Here is a 22,695-nt window from a genome sequence, read left to right on the forward strand (position 1 = left end):
CCCTCTCCTCCTTGACCTATCACCTTCATCCCCTCCCCCACTCACCCATTGTACTCTGTGCTGCTTTCTCCCCACCCCCACCCTCCTCTAGCTTATCTCCACGCTTCAGGCTCTCTGCCTTTATTCCTGATGAAGGGCTTTTGCCTGAAACATCGATTTCGCTGCTCGTTGGATGCTGCCTGAACTGCTGTGCTCTTCCAGCACCACTGATCCAGTATATGGATTTCAGCAAGGCGTTCGATGAGGTTCCCCACAATAGGCTATTATACAAAATGTGGAGGAATGGGATTGTGGGAGACATAGCAGTTTGGATCAGTAATTGGCTTGCTGAAAGAAAACAGAGGGTTGTAGTTGATGGAACATGTTCATCTTGGTGTCCAGTTACTAGCGGCGTACCGCAAGGGTCGGTGTTGGGTCCACTGTTGTTTGTCATTTTTATAAATGACCTGGATGAGGGCTTAGAAGGGTATGTTAGTAAAGTTGCGGATGACACGAAGGTCAGTGGAGTTGTGGATAGTGATGAAGGATGTTGTAGGTTACAGAAGGACATAGATAAGCTGCAGAGCTGGGCTGAGAGGTGGCAAATGGAGTTTATTGTGGACAAGTATGAGGTGATTCACTTTGGCCGAGTAATTGGAATACAAAGTACTGGGCTAATGGTAGGATTCTTGGGAGTGCAGAGGAGCAGAGAGATCTCGGTGTCCATGTACACAGATCCCTGAAAGTTGCCACCCAGATTGACAGGGTTGTTAAGAAGGCATACAGTGTTTTGGCCTTTATTAATAGAGGGATTGAGTTCCGGAACCAGGTGGTTATGCTGCAGCTGTGCAAAGCTCTGGTACGGCCGCACTTGGAGTATTGTGTACAATTCTTATCACCGCATTATAAGAAGGATGTGGAAGCTTTGGAAAGGGTGCAGGGGAGATTTATCAGGATGTTGCTTGGTTTGGAAGGAATGTCTTACGAGGAAAGGCTGAGGGCCTTGAGGCTGTTTTCGTTAGAGAGAAGGTTGAGAGGTGACTTAATAGAGACATACAAGATAATCAGAGAGGGTTAGATAGGGTGGACAGGGAGAGTCTTTTTCCAAGTATGGGGACGGCAAACACGAGGGGGCACAAGTTTAAAGTGAGGGGAGATAGGTATAAGACAGATGTCAGAGGTAGTTTCTTTACTCAGAGAGTAGTAAAGAATGCTTTGCCTGTAACGGTAGTAGATTCGCCAACTTTAAGTACATTTAAGTCGTCATTGGACAAACATATGGACGTACATGGAATAGTGTAGGTGGGATGGGCTTCAGATTAGTATGACAGGGCGGCACAACATCGAGGGCCGAAGGGTCTGTGCTGCGCTGTAATGTTCTATGTTCTATGTTCTAATGTTATCCCTAATTAAAAATACCTTTTCCTTTGCCCCTTCCCCCACCCCCCCCCCCCCCCCCCCCCCATCCTTCCTGCATTATCTATATCCTGGAACATTAAGCTGCCAGTCCTGTCCATCCCTGAGCCATGTCTCTGTAATTGTTATGATATCCCAGTCCCACATTTCCATCTGCCATCCCTGTTTGGCCTCTTGCATTGAAATAAATGCAGTTTACTTGGTAAAACCTGCCATGTGCTTTGCTATATTCCTGCCTGCCCTGTCTGTTTGACTGGTTCCTTTTCCCAACTACAGCAGTCAATCTCTTTCCTCACTATCTCTCCACCTGAGCAGCTCTAATTAATCTCCCCCAGAATATTAATCCCCATCCCATTTAGGTGCAACCTGTCCTTCTTATACAGGTCACTTCTACCCCGTAAGAGATGTATTAGATAACAATGTATGCAACCATCAGGAACAATTAATTCAACAAAACTGAGATAAAGGCAGCAATGCAGCTCAAAGCTCAAAAAATGGCTAAACTTAATTTACAGTATTATTTACAAAATGTGGAAAATAACTACATGTACAGGAACTCATAGGTACCATGGTTATTGTGTTCCCTGTTGGTACATCAGTCAGTATTCCTGCCTGTCAGCTGGGAAAGTGGACTCAATTCTCAGTTGATGTAAGTGATGTGATCAAGGGTCATGTGTTGCTGTGGTAGTGTCTCTAACTTTGGCGCTAGCTTCAAACCCATCTGCTCTAGAATATGTTATAGCACATCAGAATAGGGACCCAATCAATGTTAAAGCTAATGCATTCAGTTACACGAGGCAGAAGTGAAAGAGATTCCATCCTTATTTAAACAAAACGAAAATGTAAGCTCTTCACTGACAGGAGGGCGAGAGCAGAGAGAGAGCTGTGTCAGTGGGAGGCCATTCTATCAGCGATTGAAGTAGCGTGGGAGGGCGGTAGGACCCAGTGGCTGTATCCCGGTGTACAACACACACACGCCCAGCGCCGGGGATGGGGGTAAGTGATTCCTCTGAAGAAATCGCTCCTTGACAACGCTTCATTCCACTATCCTGCTGAGGAGGCGACATTTACAGAAGGGGACAAGCTAAACCAGAAAGACAAAAACTAACACCCTCCAAGCGAGGTGAGGTTCTGTTTCCTAAAGGCGAGAGCATTCACTGCTCTTCATCCAGGTCTCTCCCTCAATGGCTGCTCCTCAGCTGGCTCCCTCTATCTATCTATCTGTGTGTGTGGGTCTCTCTCCCTACCTCTGTGTGTGTGTGTGTGTGTCTGTCTCTCTCTCTACCTCTGTGTGTGTCTCTCTGTCTCTCTATCTCTCTGTGTGTCTCTTTCTCTGTCTCTCTACCTCTCTATGTGTGTGTCTCTGTCTCTCTATCTCTCTGTGTGTCTCTCTCTACCTGTGTGTGTGTGTGTGTCTCTCTGTCTCTCCACCTCTCTGTGTGTCTCTGTCTCTGGCTCAGCCACTGATCAGTTCCCCAGCAGCACTGGTCCTGCTGTCTCAGCAGGATCACCGGTGTTGCAGGGATCATTTGTAGCAATCCCCACATCTAGGTTTTTTTTTCCGAAGACAATATCGATTGATTCATTTATTGTTCGGTTTTAGAATTCAGGATTAAATAAACGCACGTCGGTAAGAAAATGACAATGAGAGCGGGTACCTATTGATGGAAAGGTGTTAGAGCGGTTCCTGGGGTTTGATCTGATTTACTGGCAGCTTCCAGCTGATAATCTACAGGATTCTGCGGAAATGTCACAGTCTGGGATCGCAGCATCGGGGCTCGGAGATGGCGTTATACATCAGACAGAGCCCAATTACACACACACTCACACTCACTCTCACACACACACTCTCACACACACTGACACACACACACTCACACACACACACACACACTCACACACACACACTCACACACACCCTCACACTCACACACATTCGCACACTCACACTCACACCCTCACACACACACACCCACTCACTCACTCACACACTCACACTCACACACACACACACACACTCACTCACTCACACACTCACACACTCACACCCTCATACTCACCCTCACACACACACACACCCTGACACACTACACACATATTCTCCCACACCCTCACACACACAATCTCACACACCCTCACACACACACACACCCTCACACACACACCCTCACACACCCTCACACTCACACACCCATACACACATTCACTCACTCACTCACACACACTCCCCCACACACATACCCACACATACACATACACACACATACACACACCCACACACCCACACACACTCTCACACCCACACCCACACCACCAAAACCGGCACCCACACACACACACACACTCTCACACCCACACCCACACCACCAAAACCAGCACCCACACACACTCACACATACACACACTCACACACCCACCCACCCACTCACACCCACATCCACCCACTCACACCCACACCCACCCTCTCACACCCACACCCACACCCACGCACTCACACACATACACACATTCACACCCACACCCAGACACACCTCACACTCACTCACACCCACCCACCCACACCCACACACCCACACCCATACTCACACATACTCACACCCACACACCCCCACGTACACACACTCACACCCACACCCCACACACAATTCCACACTCACACCCCACCCCCACGCACACCCCCATGCACACCCCCACCCACACTCACTCAACCCCACACTCAACCCCACACTCAACCCCACTCACACTCACACTCACACTCACACACACATACCCATGCACCCCCCACGCACCCCCCCACGCACCCTCCTCCACGCAATCCCCATGCACCCCCCACGTACTCCCCTACGCACTCTCACATCCACACTCGCACACCCCCCGCACACCCCCCTGCACATCCCCCCGCACTTGCATCCACACTCAAACCCACACACACACACCCACACTCACATCCACACACACACCCACACCCCCACACACCCCCACACACCCCCACCCACCCCCACCCACTCACCCACACCCACGCCCACACCCACCCACCCACACCCACCCCACACCCCCACACCCATCCCCACACCCATCCCCATACCCATCCCCGCACCCATCCCCACACCCACCCCCACACCCACTCCCACTCACACTCACTCACACACACCCACACACACCCACACTCACACCCACATTCACACACGCACACACCCATACTCACACACCCACACTCTCACACGCCCCCACGCACATCCCCCACGCGCACACACATCCACACTCAAACCCACACACACTCACACTCACACACCCACACTCGCATCCACACACCCACACCTCCACCCACCCCCACCCCAACCCCCACCTCCACTCACACACACACATACACTCACACTCGCACCCGCACACACCCATACTCACACACACCCACACTCTCTCACACAAACACACACACTCTCACACAAACACACACACACTCACACACCACACACCCACACACCCACCCCCACACACACTCTCACACACACCCACACACACATACGCACACCCGTACTCACACTCGCCCACACTCTCCCACACACCTATGCCCACACACCCACGCACCCACACCCACCCACACCCACACACACACCCACACACGGCCATACACACCCACACCCACACTCACACTCACCCACACACTCACACCCCCACCCACAACCACACACACACACACACGCACACAAATGTTTGAAGGGACGATGCTACAAAACCGTTAAAAAAAACCGTACAATAACCGTGACTAAACGGAATAATTCCCAGAAAAGCCCAGGCAGCTGCACAAACCCCGGGCTAGGCGGTTTTCAGAAGTAGATCGAAATTTTTATTCCAAGAGATTGGAGGGTTTTGATTTAAATCAGGGAACGCTGTTTAGCACCAGGTTTTTAATTCGAGTTCGGGTGAGTGAACACGCTGGATTCAGGGATTTGCTCACGGAATTCCAGGAGCCTGGTTTAGTTTCCGTGACCCTAATTTCATGGGTTTTTTTTTCTCTGTGTGAGATGTTTGGAGATGCATTGTCCTGCAGCATTGTCTGTATTGAACCGAAACCAGCAGGGCCCTTCAGGAGAACAGCCCAAGGTCAGCCCTCTCCCACGGAACTGATCCAGAATGATCATTTTCACTTAAACCCTTAGACAGAAGCGACAGGAAAGGACAGTTCTTCACCGTTCCTGATCAGCGCTTCCAGCGTTTTTCCTGAGATCCGTACTAACGTGTAGCTGAGTGGAGGCAGTGAGATGGAGTAAATGGGATCATTTGTAATGAAGATGCCCAGATATGTTACCCCACAGGTGGGCAGGAGTCGGGACTTGGGATAGTGGGACAGTGACAGGGTGGGGGACCAGGTGAAGGTAGACACTTTGGCTAATGGACCTCTCTCTTTTACACACATCTCTGTTTCAGAAGGTCAGTCATGTGGCTTGTCTTGAGCAACAGGTTTTGGATGGAAGGTGGAAGGCGATGTTGAGTGAGCTGGTACCACACTGGGGAATGGTATCATGGGGAGACTGCGCTCACTCTCTGTGATAGTGAAGTCTGAATATTGCTAAAGGGACTGCCACAGATCCAGAGAGAAGCCTCGCTGTTGCCAAAATGACCCATCTGCAATCCGGCCTCAGCGCTGAAATCATCGAGAAATCTCGCTTGGAACTGAATGAGAACCGTGAAGCCTTACAGCGGGATATCCAGCATGTCAGAGACCTGATCATAACGCGGCCGGACATCGGCTTCCTGCGGACAGATGATGCCTTCATCCTGCGCTTTCTCAGAGCGAGGAAGTTTAACCATTTCGAGGCCTTCAAACTGCTCGCTCAGTACTTCCAGTATCGGCAGCAAAACCTGGACATGTTCAAAAATTTCAAACCTGACGATCCTGGCATCAAGCGTGCTCTGATCGACGGCTTCCCGGGAGTGCTGTCACAGCCAGATCACTGTGGTCGGAAAATTCTAGCACTGTTCGCTGCCAACTGGGACCAGAGCAGGTAAAAGTGAAAATATCGCTAGTTCTCTCCTTATTTGATCTTTGAGAATGACAGCTTTTATTGAGTGTGGGTGTGCTGCTATTCACACAGTCCAACCTCAGTGTTGCTTTCAATCTTCTTTTGAAAGATCTCTAACTTTATTAGCACCTTAACATTTGCACATTACACGTCACAGGTGAAGCTGAGGAAACTGCCTTTTGCCCATCCATCCAGAGAGCTGCAGAATCACACTGTACAGAAGCAGCCCTTTGGCCCATTCAGGCTGTGCCATCAGGTTAAACTACTGTAGTGACTGGGAAAAGGGCCAAATGGATCTCATTAGGTATGGGATCCCTGATTGGTCTGTCAACCTGGGGCCAATCAGGGAGCCCTGGCTGACAGATATAAACAGGAGTGACTGGGACACTCCTGTAAGGAACTAGATAATAACTAAGGGGAAGAAGAGTAGGCAGGAAGTGACAGATGAACACAGAGGGACTGGTGGTCTGAGGTACATTTGTTTTAATGGAAGAAGTATAGCAGGTAAGGCAGATGAATTTGGGCTTGGATTTGTACCTGGGAGTATGATGTTATTGCTATTACTGAGACTTGGTTGAGGGAAGGACATGATTGGCAACTAAGGATATGGATGCTTCAGGTGGGATAGAGAGGGAGGTAAAAGGGGTGGAGGAGTTGCATTACTGGTCAGAGAGGATATCACAGCTGTGCTGAAAGAGGGCACTATGGAGGACTCGACCAGTGAGGCGATATGGGCAGAGCTCAGAAACAGGAAGGGTGTGGTAACAATGTTGGGGCTGTACTCCAGGCCTCCCAACAGCAAGTGTGAGGTAGAGGTACAAATATATAGAGAAAGATGTAGGAGCAACAGGGTGGTGGTGATAGGAGATTTTAGTTTTCCCAACATTGACTGGGATTAATTTAGTGTTAGAGGTCTGGATGGAGCAGAATTTGTAAGGAGCATCCAAGAGGGGTTTCTCGAGCAGTATGTAAATAATCCAACTCAGGAAGGGGCCATACTGGACCTGGTATTAGGGAATGAGCCCGACCAGGTGGCTGAAGTTTAATATGGAATTACTTTGGGAATAGTGATCACAATTCCATAAGTTTTAGAATACTCATGAACAAAAACGAGGGTGGTCCTAAAGGAAGGGTACCAAATTGGGGGAAGACCAACTGTACCAAAATTCGGCAGGAGCTGGGGAATGTAGATTGGGAGCAGCTGTTTGAAGGGAAATCCACATTCGATATGTGGGAGGCTTTTAAAGTGAGATTGATGACAGTTAAAGGAGAGATATGTTCCTGTGAAAATGAGGGATAGAAATGGCAAGATTAGGGAACCATGGATGACAGGTAAAGTTGTGAGACGAGCTAAGAGGAAAAAGGAGGCATACATAAGGTCTAGGCAACTGAAGACAGAAGAAGATTTGGAAGAATATCAGGAATGTAGGACCAATCTGAAACGAGGAATTAAGCGGGCTAAAAAGGGTCATGAGATATCCTTAGCGAACAGGGTTAAGGAAAATCCCAAGGCTTTTTATTCATATATAAGGAGCAAGAAGGTAACTAGAGAAAGGGCCGGCCCACTCAAGGACAAAGGAGGAAAGATATGCATGGAGTCAGAGAAAATAGATGAGATTTTTAATGAGTACTTTGCATCGGTATTCACTGAGGAGAGGGACATGACGGATGTTGAGGTTAGGCAGAGATTTTGGATTACTCTAGGTCAAGTCGACGTAAGGAGGGAGGAAGTATTGAGTATTCTAAAAGGCATTAAGGTGGACAAGTCCCCAGGATCAGATGGGATCTATCCCAGGTTGCTGAAGGAAGCGAGAGAGGAAATAGCTGGGGCATTAACAGATATCATTGCAGCATCCTTGAACACGAGTGAGGTCCTGGAGGTCTGGAGAATTGCAAATGTTGTCCCCTTGTTTAAGAAAGGTAGCAGGGATAATCCAGGTAATTATAGACTGGTCAGACTGATGTCAGTGTTAGGGAAGCTACTGGAGAAGATACTGAGAGATAGGATCTATTTACATGTGGAAGAAAATGGGTTTATCAGTAAAGAGTTTGATAAGGTTCCCCGTGGTAGGCTGATGAAGAAGGTGAAGTCGCATGGGGTCAAGAGTGTTCTAGCTAGACGGATAGAGAACTGGCTGGGCAACAGGAGACAGAGTAGTAGTGGAAGGGAGTTTCTCAAAATGAGGACTTGTGACTAGTGGTGTCCCACAGGGATCCATGCTGGGACCACTGTTGTTTGTGATATACATAAATGATTTGGAGCAAGTTTGTAGATGATACTAAGATTGTTGGAGTAGCAGATAGTGAAGGGGACTGTCAGAGAATACAGCAGAATACAGATAGATTGGAGAGATGGTCATCGAAATGGCAGATGGAGTTCAATCTGGACAAATGCGAGGCGATGCATTTTGGAAGATGCAATTCCAGTGTGAACTATACAGTAAATGGAAAAGTCCTGGGGAAAATTGATGTACAGAGAGATCTGAGTGTTCAGGCCCATTGCTCCCTGAAGGTGGCAATGCTGGTCGATCGAGTGGTCAAGAAGACGTACGGCATGCTTTGCTTCATTGAATGGGGTATTGAGTACAAGAGTTGGCAGATCATGTTACAGTTGTATAAAACTTTGGTTTGGCCACATTTAGAATACCATGTACAGTTCTGGTCACCACATTACCAAAAGGATGTGGATACTTTGGAGAGGGTGCAGAGGAGGTTCACCAGGATGTTGCCTGGTATGGAGGGTGCTAGCTATGAGGAGAGATTGAGTAGGTTAGAATTATTTTCATTGGAAAAAGGAGGTTGAGGGTGGACGTGATTGAGGCTTACAAAATCATGAGAGGTGTGGATAAGATGGATAGCAAAAAACATTTTTCCAGAGTGGAGGATTCAATTACTAGTGGTCATGAGTTCAAGGTGAGAGGGGAGAGGTTTAGAGGAGGTATGTATGGAAAGGTCTTTATGCAGAGGGTGGTGAGTGCCTGGAACGCGTTGCCAGCGGTGGTAGAGGCAGGCACAATAGCATCATTTAAGATGTTTCTAGACAGATACATGAACGGGCAGGGAGCAGAGGGATACAGACCCTTAGAAAATAGGCAACAGATTTAGATAGAGGATCTGGATCAGCACAGGCTTGGAGGGCTGAAGGGCCTGTTCCTGTACTGTAATGTTCTTTGTTTTTTGTTCCTTACTCTAGGGCCTGGTTGTGAGCTGAGTGGTCAGAGTCCACATACTATTCACGGGTAAATAAAGGGTGACTTGGTGATGGGATATCAGCCTCTGTGCAGCTATTTCAACTATTAGCTACACCAGTCCCACTTTCTCACATTAGGCTCATAGCTTTGAATGTTATGACACTTCAAGTGCTCATGGGAACACTTTCTAAAGGTTGTCCATTGTCCATCCATCCATCCAGAACCTAGAAATGTCCCATTGCAGCATCAGATCGTTTATGGGATTCTCCTGTACCTGAACTCTAATTTATGGAGTTGATTGTCTTGCAGCAAAAAATGTCATGATGCCAGTCTAAAATTTTACCATTTATTAGCTTGACTCTGTGTCCCTTTAGTCTAATATTATAATTCAGTTTAAATTACTTTTCGGTATTTACTTTGCCTATCCTATTTGCAATCCCATACAGATCAATACCATAATCTCTTAATCACCACTTTTGGAATTTAATTCTGGTCTCCCTCCTATCGGAAGGATGTTATGAAACTTGAACGGGTTCAGAAAAGATTTACAAGGATGTTGCCAGGGTTGGAGGATTTAAGTTAAAGGGAGAGGCTGAACAGGCTGGGGCTGTTTTCCCTGGAGCGAGGGAGGGTGAGGGGTGACCATATAAAGGCTTATAAAATTATGAGGGGCATGGATAGGGTAAATAGACAAAGTCTTTACCCTGGGGTGTGGTGTCCTGAACTAAAGGACATTGGTTTAAGGTGAGAGGGGAAAGATTTAAAAGGGGAACTTCATCACACAGAGGGTGGTACGTGTGTGGAATGAGCTGCCAGAGGAAGTGGTGGAGGCTGGTACAATTACAACACCTGAAAGGCATCAGGATGGGTATGTGAACAAGAAGGGTTTAGCGAGATATAGTCAAATATTGGTAAATGGGACTAGGTTAATCTAGGATATCTGGTTGGCATGGATGAGTTGGACCGAAAGGTCCTTTTCTGTGCTTTTATTTCTATGACTCTATGACCTCCTTTCAGTGCGTAAACATTTATGCATTTTTCAGACATTCTTTATTTCTCACATCGTTGATACCAGAGATAGATCTTGGGAATAGATCTAGTGCTTGCAAGTATTCTGTGTCCTACTGACCAAAACTGGATCCTGAAGTGAAGGTGTGGCCTGGCCAGAATGTAATGTACATTGGGATGACTTTCTCTGACTTACATTTTCCCAATAGGGGTGCAAAGACCAGCGTTCAACTTGTTCTGTTAATTCAGCCATTGGATATGTTGGAGAACGTTTTGTTTCCATGTGGGCTTTGTGTGTCCAATGAAATGCACTGATCAACCCCTCAATAGTGTCATTGCATAGCCCCATCAGGGCCTGAAGGTTGACAGTTCTAGACATCTCATTATCTCTGAGGTATCACAGCCCTGTTTCCATTGTTAGGATATCACAACATCACTCCCATTGAATTGACTAAGTTTTCATTCTCTTTCATCGCGTCATCAGCTATTTGTGCACAATCTTTCGAGAATGGGTGCTGCAGCTCTCTCCCAACGTGCACAACTAGATCAGCCTTGAATTCTATCCGCCATTGTTTTGACCACCTACATAATCTAGCTAATTTATTTTGGAACACAGGAATTAGGAGCAGGAGTTGGCAATTCAGCCCATTGGGCCTACTCCGCCATTTAATGTGATCATGCCTGATCTCATTCTGGTCTTGAATTCACTTTCCTGCCAGCTCGCCACTGTCCTGCTCCTCATCAGAAACATGTCGATTTCTTCCTTGAAGCTGTTGATTGATCCCTCCGCTGCAGTGAGTTCCACAGATTCACAACCCTCTGAGAGAAGCAGTTTCTCCTTATCTCCATTTTAAAACTTCCTCCTCCCACACTATATCTATCACCTCTTCCTCCCACACTATATCTATCACCTCTTCCTCACACACAACATCTGTCACCTCTTCCTCACACACTACATCTGTCACCTCTTCCTCACACACTACATCTGTCACCTTTTCCTCACACACTATATCTGTCTCCTCTTCCTCACACATTACATCTGTCACCTCTTCCTCACACATTACATCTGTCATCTCTTGTTTGAGAATATTTCATGCTTCATCATTTCAGAATCAGCCTTCTCTTCAAAGTGAAAAAACCTGGAATTGTGAGCAATTTTTACTTAGTTTTAAAATTCGGTGATGGGTGTCAGCTACAAATGGCTGAATATTGACCCCTGCAACATTCCACTGAATAAATATATTTTGAAAATCTGGGTGCACTATGTTGAAAGCTTTTCTAGCGTCCACTTAAAGGTCACTTCTTTGAAAAGGCCTATGTGTTCAGTCAGACTGGATCTTCCCTTCGGAATCCATGTTGGCTAGTGTTCATGAATCTAAATAAATCCTAAGGTTAACTCATGATAATCCATGGCATTATGTTATTCGGAATTAAATCAGACTTTTATCAACATCAGCTTTGTGCCTATTTGAAACAAAGTATACTATCACAGTTCCTCTTAGTACTTATTTTCCTGAAGACTTATTCATTTTTGGATTTTGCTTTGATTTAATTTATTGCAGTCGCGTGTGCCCAAGTACCGTGAAAAACTTTGTATTGAGAGCAGAACAGGCAAATCATAGCAAACGAAGACACAGATCTTAGGGTGCTCAGACAGAGTGAGGCTGCAGGGTTAGGTGATGGGGTCACAGCTGGAGTACTGTATGTAGTTCAGGTCACTACACTATCAGAAGGATGTGGTTGCATGAGATGCAGAGGAGGTTCACCAGAGTGTTGTCTGGGTCACAGTATTTCAGTTACGGAGGGAAACTAGACTGGGATTGCTTTCTCTTAGAACAGAGAAGGGTAAGGGGATTTGGATGAGATATATAAAGATCTGATGGTCTTTAAAGATTCATCCAGATAACATTGCAGAGGAGGTGTGCAAAACAACTTCAACATTATTTGAAGTTAGAGAGGTCCATTCATCAAGGAGAAAGTGAGGACTGCAGATGCTGGAGATCAAAGCTGAAAATGTGTTGCTGGAAAAGCGCAGCAGGTCAGGCAGCATCCAAGGAGCAGGAGAATCAATGTTTTGGGCATGAGCCCTGAAGAAGGGCTTATGCCCGAAACGTCGATTCTCCTGGTCCTTGGATGCTGCCTGACCTGCTGCGCTTTTCCAGCAACACATTTTCAGGTCCCTTCATCAATCTAATAACAGTGGGGAAAGAGCTGTTCCTGAACCTGTCGGTGCATGTGTTCATGCTTCTGTATCTGCTCCCTGACTGAAGAGGTTGTAGGAGGTCGTTACTGGGGTGGGAGCGTCCATGGTGATTTGGTCTTTGTAGAAACTTCCACCTCTTTATGACAAAGGCAGTCATCCTGTTTATGGTGATTTATTATTTAGACAAGGCATGTTATCAATTTCATTTCTTGTGGAAATCTTTGAGGAAGCATTCGCGCAGAATATTGGGTATGTTTTGCTCACCTTTAGTTTCAGTTCCTTTGCATTAATTATGAATCTTACCTCGTTTCTGTCTCTTTGGAAATGTGAAAAGAATTTTCTTTCTCCTATTGTTTGTATCTGCGGCTGTGTCCATGCACCTCTGAACCCTCTGACCAGCATTCACATATCTCAACACCTTTCTAATTTCAACCCAAAGAACTATTTCATCCTTCATAGACTCACAGAGAGTGTTAGAGTTTTTACAGCATGGAAAAAGGCCCTTCAGCCCATTGTGTCTTGCACTTGTCATCAAACATTTATCTATTCTAATCCCATTTCCGGCATTGCACCTGTAGTCTTGTATTCTGCTGTGTTTCAATGATCATCTGAATAGTTGTTGACAGTTCCTGCCTCTACCCCCTCCCCACCCCCTTTTAGGCAGTGTGTTCCAGATACCCATCACCCTGTGGGGGATAACAAAATCCTCAAATTCCCTTTAAACCTGCTCCTTACCTTAAAACAGTGTCCCCTGTTTATTAAACTCTCTACTAAGGGGAAAACATTCTCTTTGTCTATTACATCTGTGCATTTCAGATCTTTATATACCTCACCCAAATCCCCTTATCCTTCCCTATTCGAAGGGAAAGCAATCCCAGTCTAGTCTCTCCCCATGACTGAAATGCTGTGACCCAGGTAACATTCTGGTGAATCTCCTCTGCATCCTCTCTTATGGAACCACATCCTTCCAAAAGCTTAGTGAACAGCATTGCACACAATACTCCAGCTGTGGCCCCATCTCCTACATGTGAATGCTCCCATCTTGTTCTCAAAAGATTCAAATCTGGAATTTATATTGGGTTTGTTCCAATTTCACAGGCTTCCAGTCACAAAAACACACTTTGACCGTTGCCCCTGCTTCAGAATTTGTCAACGCCATTCATTTAGCTTCTGAATAATCTAGTGATTCAATCAAGGCCAAATTTGTTTCATGTGACCTGAGGTGTGGTGACCCTGAGATTAAAGTATCCCCAGTCATCCCTCTGTAATGAGAAAAAGTTAACAATCACACAACACCAGGTTATAGTCCAATGAGAGAGGAACCCGACGGTCTGGTAGGGGTAAGGTGATATATACTCATGGACCCTGGGTATCCAATCTCAATGAACAAGATAGTGCAAGCTGGAAATCTGAAACAAAAGCAGAAATTTCTGGATAAACTCAGCAGATCTGGTAACTTCTATGGAAAGAAGGCAGAGCTAACATTTCCAGTCCAGTGAAGGGTCAATTCCTGTTTTTGTACAATCTTATTTATACAATGCTCAGTATTAGATATTTATATAAAACACTCCACTTGTCTTGGGCTGAGATACTGTTAAATAAACTTACCCCAGTCATTTCTTTCAAGTTTAGTTACACTTGCAAACAATAACTGACATGGTTTTAGTTTTTAAACTGCTTGACCTTTGACCTTGACCTCTGCGTGTCTGGATTTGGGATCATATCAGATACAATCACTCAATGGTTGTTAATATTAACACATAGTTGGTGTCATCATAAATTGGATTAATCTACTTGACTTCCAAACTATTCGGATCGTCCCAGTGTATATCTTGTTAGTTAAAGTCACCTGTTAATGAAACATTCTTCCCTGCGCATGCTCAGTGTATCTTATTGGACAAATTATTTCTGAAGAACTGAGTTCTGAGGAAGGGTCACTGGAGCCAAAACGTTAACTCTAATTTCTCTCCACAGATGCTGCCAGACCTGCTGAGCTTTTCCAGCAATTCCTATTTTAATTTCTGATTTCCAGCATCTACAGTTCTACTGTTTTGTTTAAATTAATTCCCCTCCTGTTCACACTTATTAAATAATAGGAATTATTTTCACTGCTCCATTTTGTGGTGACACTACAAGTATTCTGAAGAACATTACTTTTCTTCCTTTTACCTTTGAGAAGATCCTTAAGTGTTGACTTTAAAGAACTTCCTTTACTTCCCCTGACATGGCTCACCTTTGTAATACCATTATCCGGCAACTTCTAAGACCGCACAGCCTTGATGAGCCTTCCACAATGTGCCCAGCCCTAACTCCAGCTAATCACATTATCCCATAACTAGTTCCATTCAGATACACTTTTCTCAGTTGACAGCCATTTATTCCTGCTGCCTTCTTGATCCTTATCAACATCTATATCCCAGACACCTTAAATTTCTGTCCCCCATATTTTGAGAATATGGAACCCACCTTATTCTCAAAAGGTTTAAGTTTAGAATTTATGTTGGGTTGTCCTAATTTCATAATTTTGGAGAAATAGCCATTTGAAGAATAATAGAATTGTTACAATGCAGAAGGAGGCCGTTCAGTCCATTATGTCTGTGCTGTCCCTTCAGATGAACAGCTCATTTCATGCCATCGCCTGCCTTTTCCCCATAACGCTGTACATTGTCCCTTTTCAAATAACAGACTAACTTACTCTTGAATGTGTCAGTTGAACTAGCCACACACACACACTCCCAGGGAGTGCATTCCACACCTTAACGATTCATATGAAAATGTTTCTCTCAAATTATATAAATGATGTGAACATCAGAGTATGGTTGGTAAGTTTGCATATGACTCTAACATAGGTGGTATAATAGATAGCAAAGAAGGTTGCCTCAGGGTACAATGGGATTTTGATCAGATGGGCCAATGGGCTGAGAAATGGCAGCTGGAGTTTAATTTAGATAAATGTGAGGTGCTGCATTTTGGAAAGGCGAATCTTAGCAGGACTTATACACTTAATGGTAAGGTCCTGGGGAGTGTTGCTGAACAAAGAGACCGTGGAGTGCAGGTTCATAGTTCCTTGAAAGTGGAGTCACAGGAAGAACATAGAACATAGACCATTCCAGTGCAGTACAGGCCCTTTGGCTCTTGATTTTTCACCGACCTATGGAATCAATCTGAAGCCCATCTATCCTACACTATTCCATTCTCGTCCATATACCTATCCAATGACCATTTAAATGCCCTTAACGTTGGCGAGTCTACTACAGCTGTAGGCAGTGCGTTCCATGCCCCTACTTCTCTCTGCGTAAAGAAACCACCTCTGACATCTGACCTAGATCTATCACCCCTCAATTTAAAGCTATCTCCCCTCATGCTAGCCATCACCATCTGATGAAAAAGGTTCCCACTGTCCTCCCTATCTAACCCTCTTGATTATCTTATATGTCTCTATTAAGTCACTTCTCAACCTTCTTCTCTCTAACAAAAATAGCCTCAAGTCCCTCAGCCTTTCCTTGTAAGACCTTCCCTCCATACCAGGCAACATCCTAGTAAATCTCCTCTGAAACCTTTCCAAAGCTTCCACCTCCTTCCTATAATGCTGTGACCAGAACTGTACACAATACTCCAAGTGCGGCCGCACCAGAGTTTTGTACAGCTGCAGCGTGATGTCATGGTTTTAAAACTCAATCCCTCTACTAATAAAAGCTAACACACCTTGTGACTTCTTAACAACCAGGTCAACCTGGGTGGCAACTTTGAGGGATGTATGTACCTGGACACTGAGATCTCTCTGCTCATCTACACTACCAAGAATCTTACCATTAGCCCAGTACTCTGCATTCCGGTTACTCCGACCAAAGTGAATCACCTCACACTTTTCCACATTAATCTCCATTTGCCACCTCTCAGCCCAGCTCTGCAGCTTATCTATGTCCCTCTGTAACCTGCAACATCCTCCGGCACTATCCACAACTCCATCGACCTTAGTGTCGTCTGCAAATTTACTAACCCATCCTTCTATGCCCTCATCCAGGTCATTTATAAAAATGACAAACAACATTGGACCAAAACAGATCCCTGTGGTACCCCACTAGTAACTGAACACCAGGATGAATATTTCCCATCAACCACCACCCTCTGCCTTCTTTCAGCTAGCCAATTACTGATCCAAACTGCTAAATCACCCTCAATCCCATGCCTCCATATTTTGTTTAATAGCATATCATGGGGAACCTTATCAAACCCCTTACTGAAATCCATATACACCACATCAACCACTTTACCCTCATTCACCTTTTTGTTCACCTTCTCAAAGAACTCAATAAGATTATTGAGGCACAACCTGCCCTCAACAAAACCATGTTAACTATCCCTAATCAGCGCATTCCTTTCCAGATGATTATAAATCCTTTCTTTTATAACCCTTTCCAACACTTTACCCACAACCAAGGTAAGGCTCAATGGTCTATAATTACCAGGGTTGTCTCTACTCCCCTTCTTGAACAAAGGAACAACATTTACTATCCCCCAGTCTTCTGGCACTACTCCTGTAGACAATGACGCATAAAGATCAAAGCCAAAGGCTCGGCAATCTCCTCCCTGGCTTCCCAGAAAATCCCAGGATAAATCCCATCAGGCCCAAGGGACTTACCTATTTTTGTACTTTGCAGAATTGCTAACATCTTCTCTTTATGCACCTCAATCCCATCTAGTCTGTTTCTCAGTATTCTCCTCAACCTTATTGTCTTTTTCTAGTGTGAATACTGACAAAAAGTATGCATTTAACACTTCCCGTATCTCCCCTGACTCCACACACAAACTTGCCACTACTATGCTTGATTGGCCCTAATCTTACTCTCGTCAACCTTTTATTCCTGATATACCTAGAGAAGGCTTTCGGGTTTTCCTTGATCCTATTCACCAACGGCTTCTCATGTCCCCTCCTGGCTCTTCTTAGCTCTCTCTTTCGGTCTTTCCTGGCTAACCTGTAACTCACAAGTGCCCAAACTGAGCCTTCACAACTCATCCTAACATAAGCCGCCTTCTTCCTCTTGAAGAGAAATTAAACTTCCTTAGTAAACCATGGCTCGACAACATCTTCCTTGCCTGATCGGTACATACTTACCAAGGACCCGCAGTAGTCGTCCTTGAATAAGCTCCACATTTCAATTGTGCCCATCCCCTGCAGTTTCTTTCCCCATCCTATGCATCCTAAATCTAGCCGAGGATAAGATAATGAAGAAAAAGCATGGTATGCTTTCTTTTATCGGCCAGAGCATTGAGTATAGGAGTTAGGAGGTCATGTTGTGACTGTACAGGATATTAGTTAGGCTATTAGAATACTGCATTTAATTCTGGTCAACCTGCTATTGGGAGGATGTTGTGAAGTATGAAAGAATTCAGAAAATATTGACAAGGCTGTTGCAAGGGTTGGAGGGTTTGAACTATAGAGAGAGGCTGAATAGGCTGGGGCTGTTTTCCCTGGAGCATCAGAGGCTGAGGGGTGACCTCATAAGTTTGTAAAGTCATGAGGGGCGTGGATAGGATAAATAGACAAGGACTTTTCCCTGGGGTGGGGAATCCAGAATTAGAGGACATAGATTTAGGGTGAGAGGGGAAAGATATTAAAGGGACCTAAGGGGCAACTTTTTCATGCAAAGGGTGGTACGTGTATGGAATGAGGTGCCAGAGAAAGTGGTGGAAGCTGGTACAATGACAACATTTAAAAGGCATCTGGATGGGTATATGAATAGGAAGGGTTTGGAGGGATATGGGCTGGGTGCTGGCAGGTGGGACTAGATTTATTTGGAATAAGTTGATTAGGGATAGTCAACATGGTTTTTTGAAGGGTAGGTCGTGCCTCACAAACCCTATTGAGTTCTTTGAGAAGGTGATCAAATGGGTGGATGAGGGTAAAATGGTTGATGTGGTGTATATGGATTTCAGTAAGGCATTTGATAAGTTTCCCCACGGTAGGCTATTGCACACAATATGGAGGCATGGGATTGAGAGTGAATTAATGGTTTGGGTCAGAAATTGGCGAGCTGAAAGAGGACAAAAGGTGGTAGTTGATGGGAAATGTTCATCCTGGAGCTCTGTTCATAGTGGGGTACCACAGGATTTGTTTTAGATCCTGATTATTCCTGATGGATATTCCTGACGAAGGGCTTTTGCCTGAAACGTCGATTTTCCTGCTCCTCGGATGCTGCCTGACCTGCTGTGTTTTTCCAGCACCACTCTAATCTAGAGTCTGGTTTCCAGCATCTGCAGTCCTTGTTTTTACCTAGAGAGACCTTGGTGTCCAGGTACATAGATCCCTCAAAGTTGCCACACGGTTGATTTGGTTGTTAAGAAGGTATACGGTGTGTTAACTTTTATTGGTGGAGGGATTGAGTTTTGGAACCACGAGATCATGCTGCAGCTGTACAAAACTCTGGTGTGGCTGCAATTGGAGTATTGTGTACAATTCTGGTCACTACATTATAGGAAGGATGTGGGAGCTTTGGAAAGGGTGCAGAGGAGATTTACGAGGATGTTGCCTGGTGTAGATGAAATGACCTACAAGGAAAGGCTGAGGGACTTGAGGCTGTTTTCGTTAGAGAGAAGAAGGTTGATAGGTGACTTAATTGAGCTGAAAATGTGTTGCTGGAAAAGCGCAGCAGGTCAGGCAGTATCCAAGGAACAGGAAATTCGACGTTTCGGGCATAAGCCCTTCATCAGGAATTAGAGGGCTTATGCCTGAAATGTCGAATTTCCTGTTCCTTGGATGCTGCCTGACCTGCTGCGCTTTTCCAGCAACACGTTTTCAGCTCTGATCTCCAGCATCTGCAGACCTCACTTTTTCTCCCTAGGTGACTTAATTGAGACATATAAGATAATCAGAGGGTTAGACAGGGTGGACAGTGAGAACCTTTTTCATCAGATGGTGATGGCTAGCACAAGGGGAGATAGCCTTAAATTGAGGGGTAATAGATATAGGACAGATGTCAGAGGTAGTTTCTTTACTCAGAGTGTAGTAGGGGCGTGGAATACACTGCCTACAACAGTAGTAGACTCATCAACGTTAAGGGCATTTAAGTGGTCATTGGATAGACATATGGACGAGAATGGAATAGTGTAGGTTAGATGGGCTTCAGATTGGTATGACAAGTTGGCGCAACATCAAGGGCTGAAGGGCCTGTACTGCACCGTAATGTTCTATGTTCATTGATATTTAGTCAGCATGGACAAGTTAGACTGAAGGGTCTGTTTCTGTGCTGTCTATCTTTATGACTGTAGGACTCTTTACAAGGTTTTACTTCTTTAGTTAATCACTTTAATTCTAGAAGAAATCGGTCAATAAATGCTGTAGAAACAATATTCATATTCTTCTGCATGGTTTCTGCCAATATACCCTTCAAGTTCAGGTAGAACGCTGCAAACACTCTATTCTGAGTATTATGGATCAGACCAAATCCCTTCATAATATATTCAGAAGGTAGTCTAGACCTTAACTTTTTATTATTTTAAAGTTAAGTGTAAGATTAGATTAGACTTAGATTAGACTTACAGTGTGGAAACAGGCCCTTCGGCCCAACAAGTCCACACCGACCCGCCGAAGCGCAACCCACCCTTACCCCTACATTTACCCCTCACCTAACACTACGGGCAATTTAGCTTGGCCAATTCACCTGACCCGCACATCTTTGGACTGTGGGAGGAAACCGGAGCACCCGGAGGAAACCCACGCAGACACGGGAGAACGTGCAAACTCCACACAGTCAGTCGCCTGAGTCGGGAATTGAACCTGGGTCTACAGGCGCTGTGAGGCAGCAGTGCTAACCACTGTGCCACCGTGCCGCCCACTATGCCACCGTGCCGCCCACAAGGAGTTTGCATTCCAGATGTAATTCAATTGGTCAAACGACTTGACTTTAAGCCAAATGCACTTTATTTTTTACACTATTTTTAAAAACACAGACGAACTAAAAAGTAAAGAAAAGAATTGGCTTAACTGTAACTCTATTGAAGTACTTAACATAATAATGTATAAATTAACCACTATTACTTAACTGTTCCAATATAGTAACATCCCATAATCACACCCGTGGCAAAGGCAGATTCAGCCAAATAGATTGTCTCACGTGCAATTCTCACAGCAGGAAGGGAACCCCAGCTTTTAGCTGTATCACGGAGAGGAATAACAGCTTCCACAGTTTCGAGACCCCAGCACCCACAGAAAGCTAAAACTAAAATTCATGGTTCTGTGGGAGCTTGACCTCACCCGTTCAGGCTGCTTCTATTGTTGCATCCTGAAAAAAATGCTTACGAGGCTTCACAAGCTGCTTATCATATTGATTTTGAGCAACCACTCGGCGCCTCTATTTCAATCTTTCATCTGAAAGAAAACAGGACAAAATAAGCCTGTTAAAGCCATAGTATTGTCACAGTGGAGTCATACAGCATAGAAACAGGCCCTTCAGCCCACCATGTCTATGTCTACCAACATACGCCAAATTACAATTCCCCCATTTAACTACACTTGGTCCACAGCCGGCTATCCCCCGGTATTTGAAGAGCCCATCCAGATGCTGCTTCAATATTACAAGAGTTCTTGCCTCCACCATCCTCTCAGACAGTATGGTCCATATACCTACCACCCTCTGGGTAAAGATCTGCTTCTCAGATCCTCTTAACCCCTTCCCCCTTACCTTAAACTGCTCTGCGACATATCTGCTTTGGGAAAGAGATTCTCATGATCTACCCTGTCTATGCCTCTTATAATTTTGTTTTCCTCAATCAGATCACTCCCTCAGCCTCCTCTGCTCCAAGTAAAACAAACCCCAGCTTATCCAGTCTCTCTGCATAACAGAGATTTTCCATCCTAGCCAGTATCCTCTTGTGGATGACCTTCATGCAGAATAAATGTTAGACTTTAATAACAAGGTATAAAATCATATTAAAATTCTGCCAACAGGTTTTAAAGAGATGGCAGAGTTTGTCACATGTTGAAAGAACCATAAAGTCAATGTTCAATTGTCAGTCCATATTCAAAGTTTGGGAGAAGATTTGTAGCTCGGGTGCTCGTTGTTGTGGTTCTGTTCGCCGAGCTGGGAATTTGTGTTGCAGACGTTTCGTCCCCTGTCTAGGTGACATCCTCAGTGCTTGGGAGCCTCCTGTGAAGCGCTTCTGTGATGTTTCCTCCAGCATTTATAGTGGTTTGTCTCTGCCGCTTCCGGTTGTCAGTTCCAGCTGTTCGCTGCAGTGGCCGGTATATTGGGTCCAGGTCGATGTGCTTATTGATTGAATCTGTGGTTGAGTGCCATGCCTCTAGGAATTCCCTGGCTGTTCTCTGTTTGGCTTGTCCTGTAATAGCTGAAAATGTGTTGCTGGAAAAGCGCAGCAGGTCAGGCAGCATCCAAGGAACAGGAAATTCGACGTTTCGGGCATAGGCCCTTCATCATTCCCTTCAACACATTTTCAGCTCTGATCTCCAGCATCTGCAGACCTCACTTTCTCCTTGTCCTATAATAGTAGTGTTGTCCCAGTTGAATTCACGTTGCTTGTCATCTGCATGTGTGGCTACTAAGGATAGCTGGTCGTGTCATTTCGTGGCTAGTTGGTGTTCATGGATGTGGATTGTTAGCTGTCTTCCTGTTTGTCCTATGTAGTGTTTTGTGCAGTCCTTGCATGGGATTTTGTACACTACATTGGTTTTGCTCATGCTGGGCATCGGGTCCTTTGTCCTGGTGAGTTGTTGTCTGAGAGTGGCTGTTGGTTTGTGTGCCGTTATGAGTCCTAGTGGTCGCAGTAGTCTGGCTGTCAGTTCGGAAATGCTCCTGATGTATGGTAGTGTGGCTAGTCCTTTGGGTTGCGGCATGTCCTCGTTCTGTTGTCTTTCTCTTAG

General features: G+C 45.3%; 1 protein-coding gene across 2 annotated transcripts in view; it reads left to right on the forward strand.

The window, feature by feature from the left end:
• The first annotated feature begins 2,447 nt into the window (after positions 1 to 2,447).
• The window catches only part of LOC132810337 (clavesin-1-like), a 118,439-nt gene continuing 98,191 nt past the window's right edge, over positions 2,448 to 22,695 (forward strand). Inside the window, exons 1-2 of one of the 2 annotated variants that reach the window (XM_060822650.1) lie at positions 2,448 to 2,518; positions 5,821 to 6,398. In XM_060822650.1, the coding sequence (XP_060678633.1) occupies positions 6,010 to 6,398 (389 nt within the window). In that variant the 5' untranslated portion in view covers positions 2,448 to 2,518; positions 5,821 to 6,009. The remainder of the gene's footprint in view (positions 2,519 to 5,820; positions 6,399 to 22,695) is intronic. The other variant, XM_060822651.1, reaches the window with a different exon arrangement.

Source organism: Hemiscyllium ocellatum, chromosome 4, assembly GCF_020745735.1.
Source record: "Hemiscyllium ocellatum isolate sHemOce1 chromosome 4, sHemOce1.pat.X.cur, whole genome shotgun sequence".
Classification (NCBI taxonomy): Eukaryota; Metazoa; Chordata; class Chondrichthyes; order Orectolobiformes; family Hemiscylliidae; genus Hemiscyllium; species Hemiscyllium ocellatum.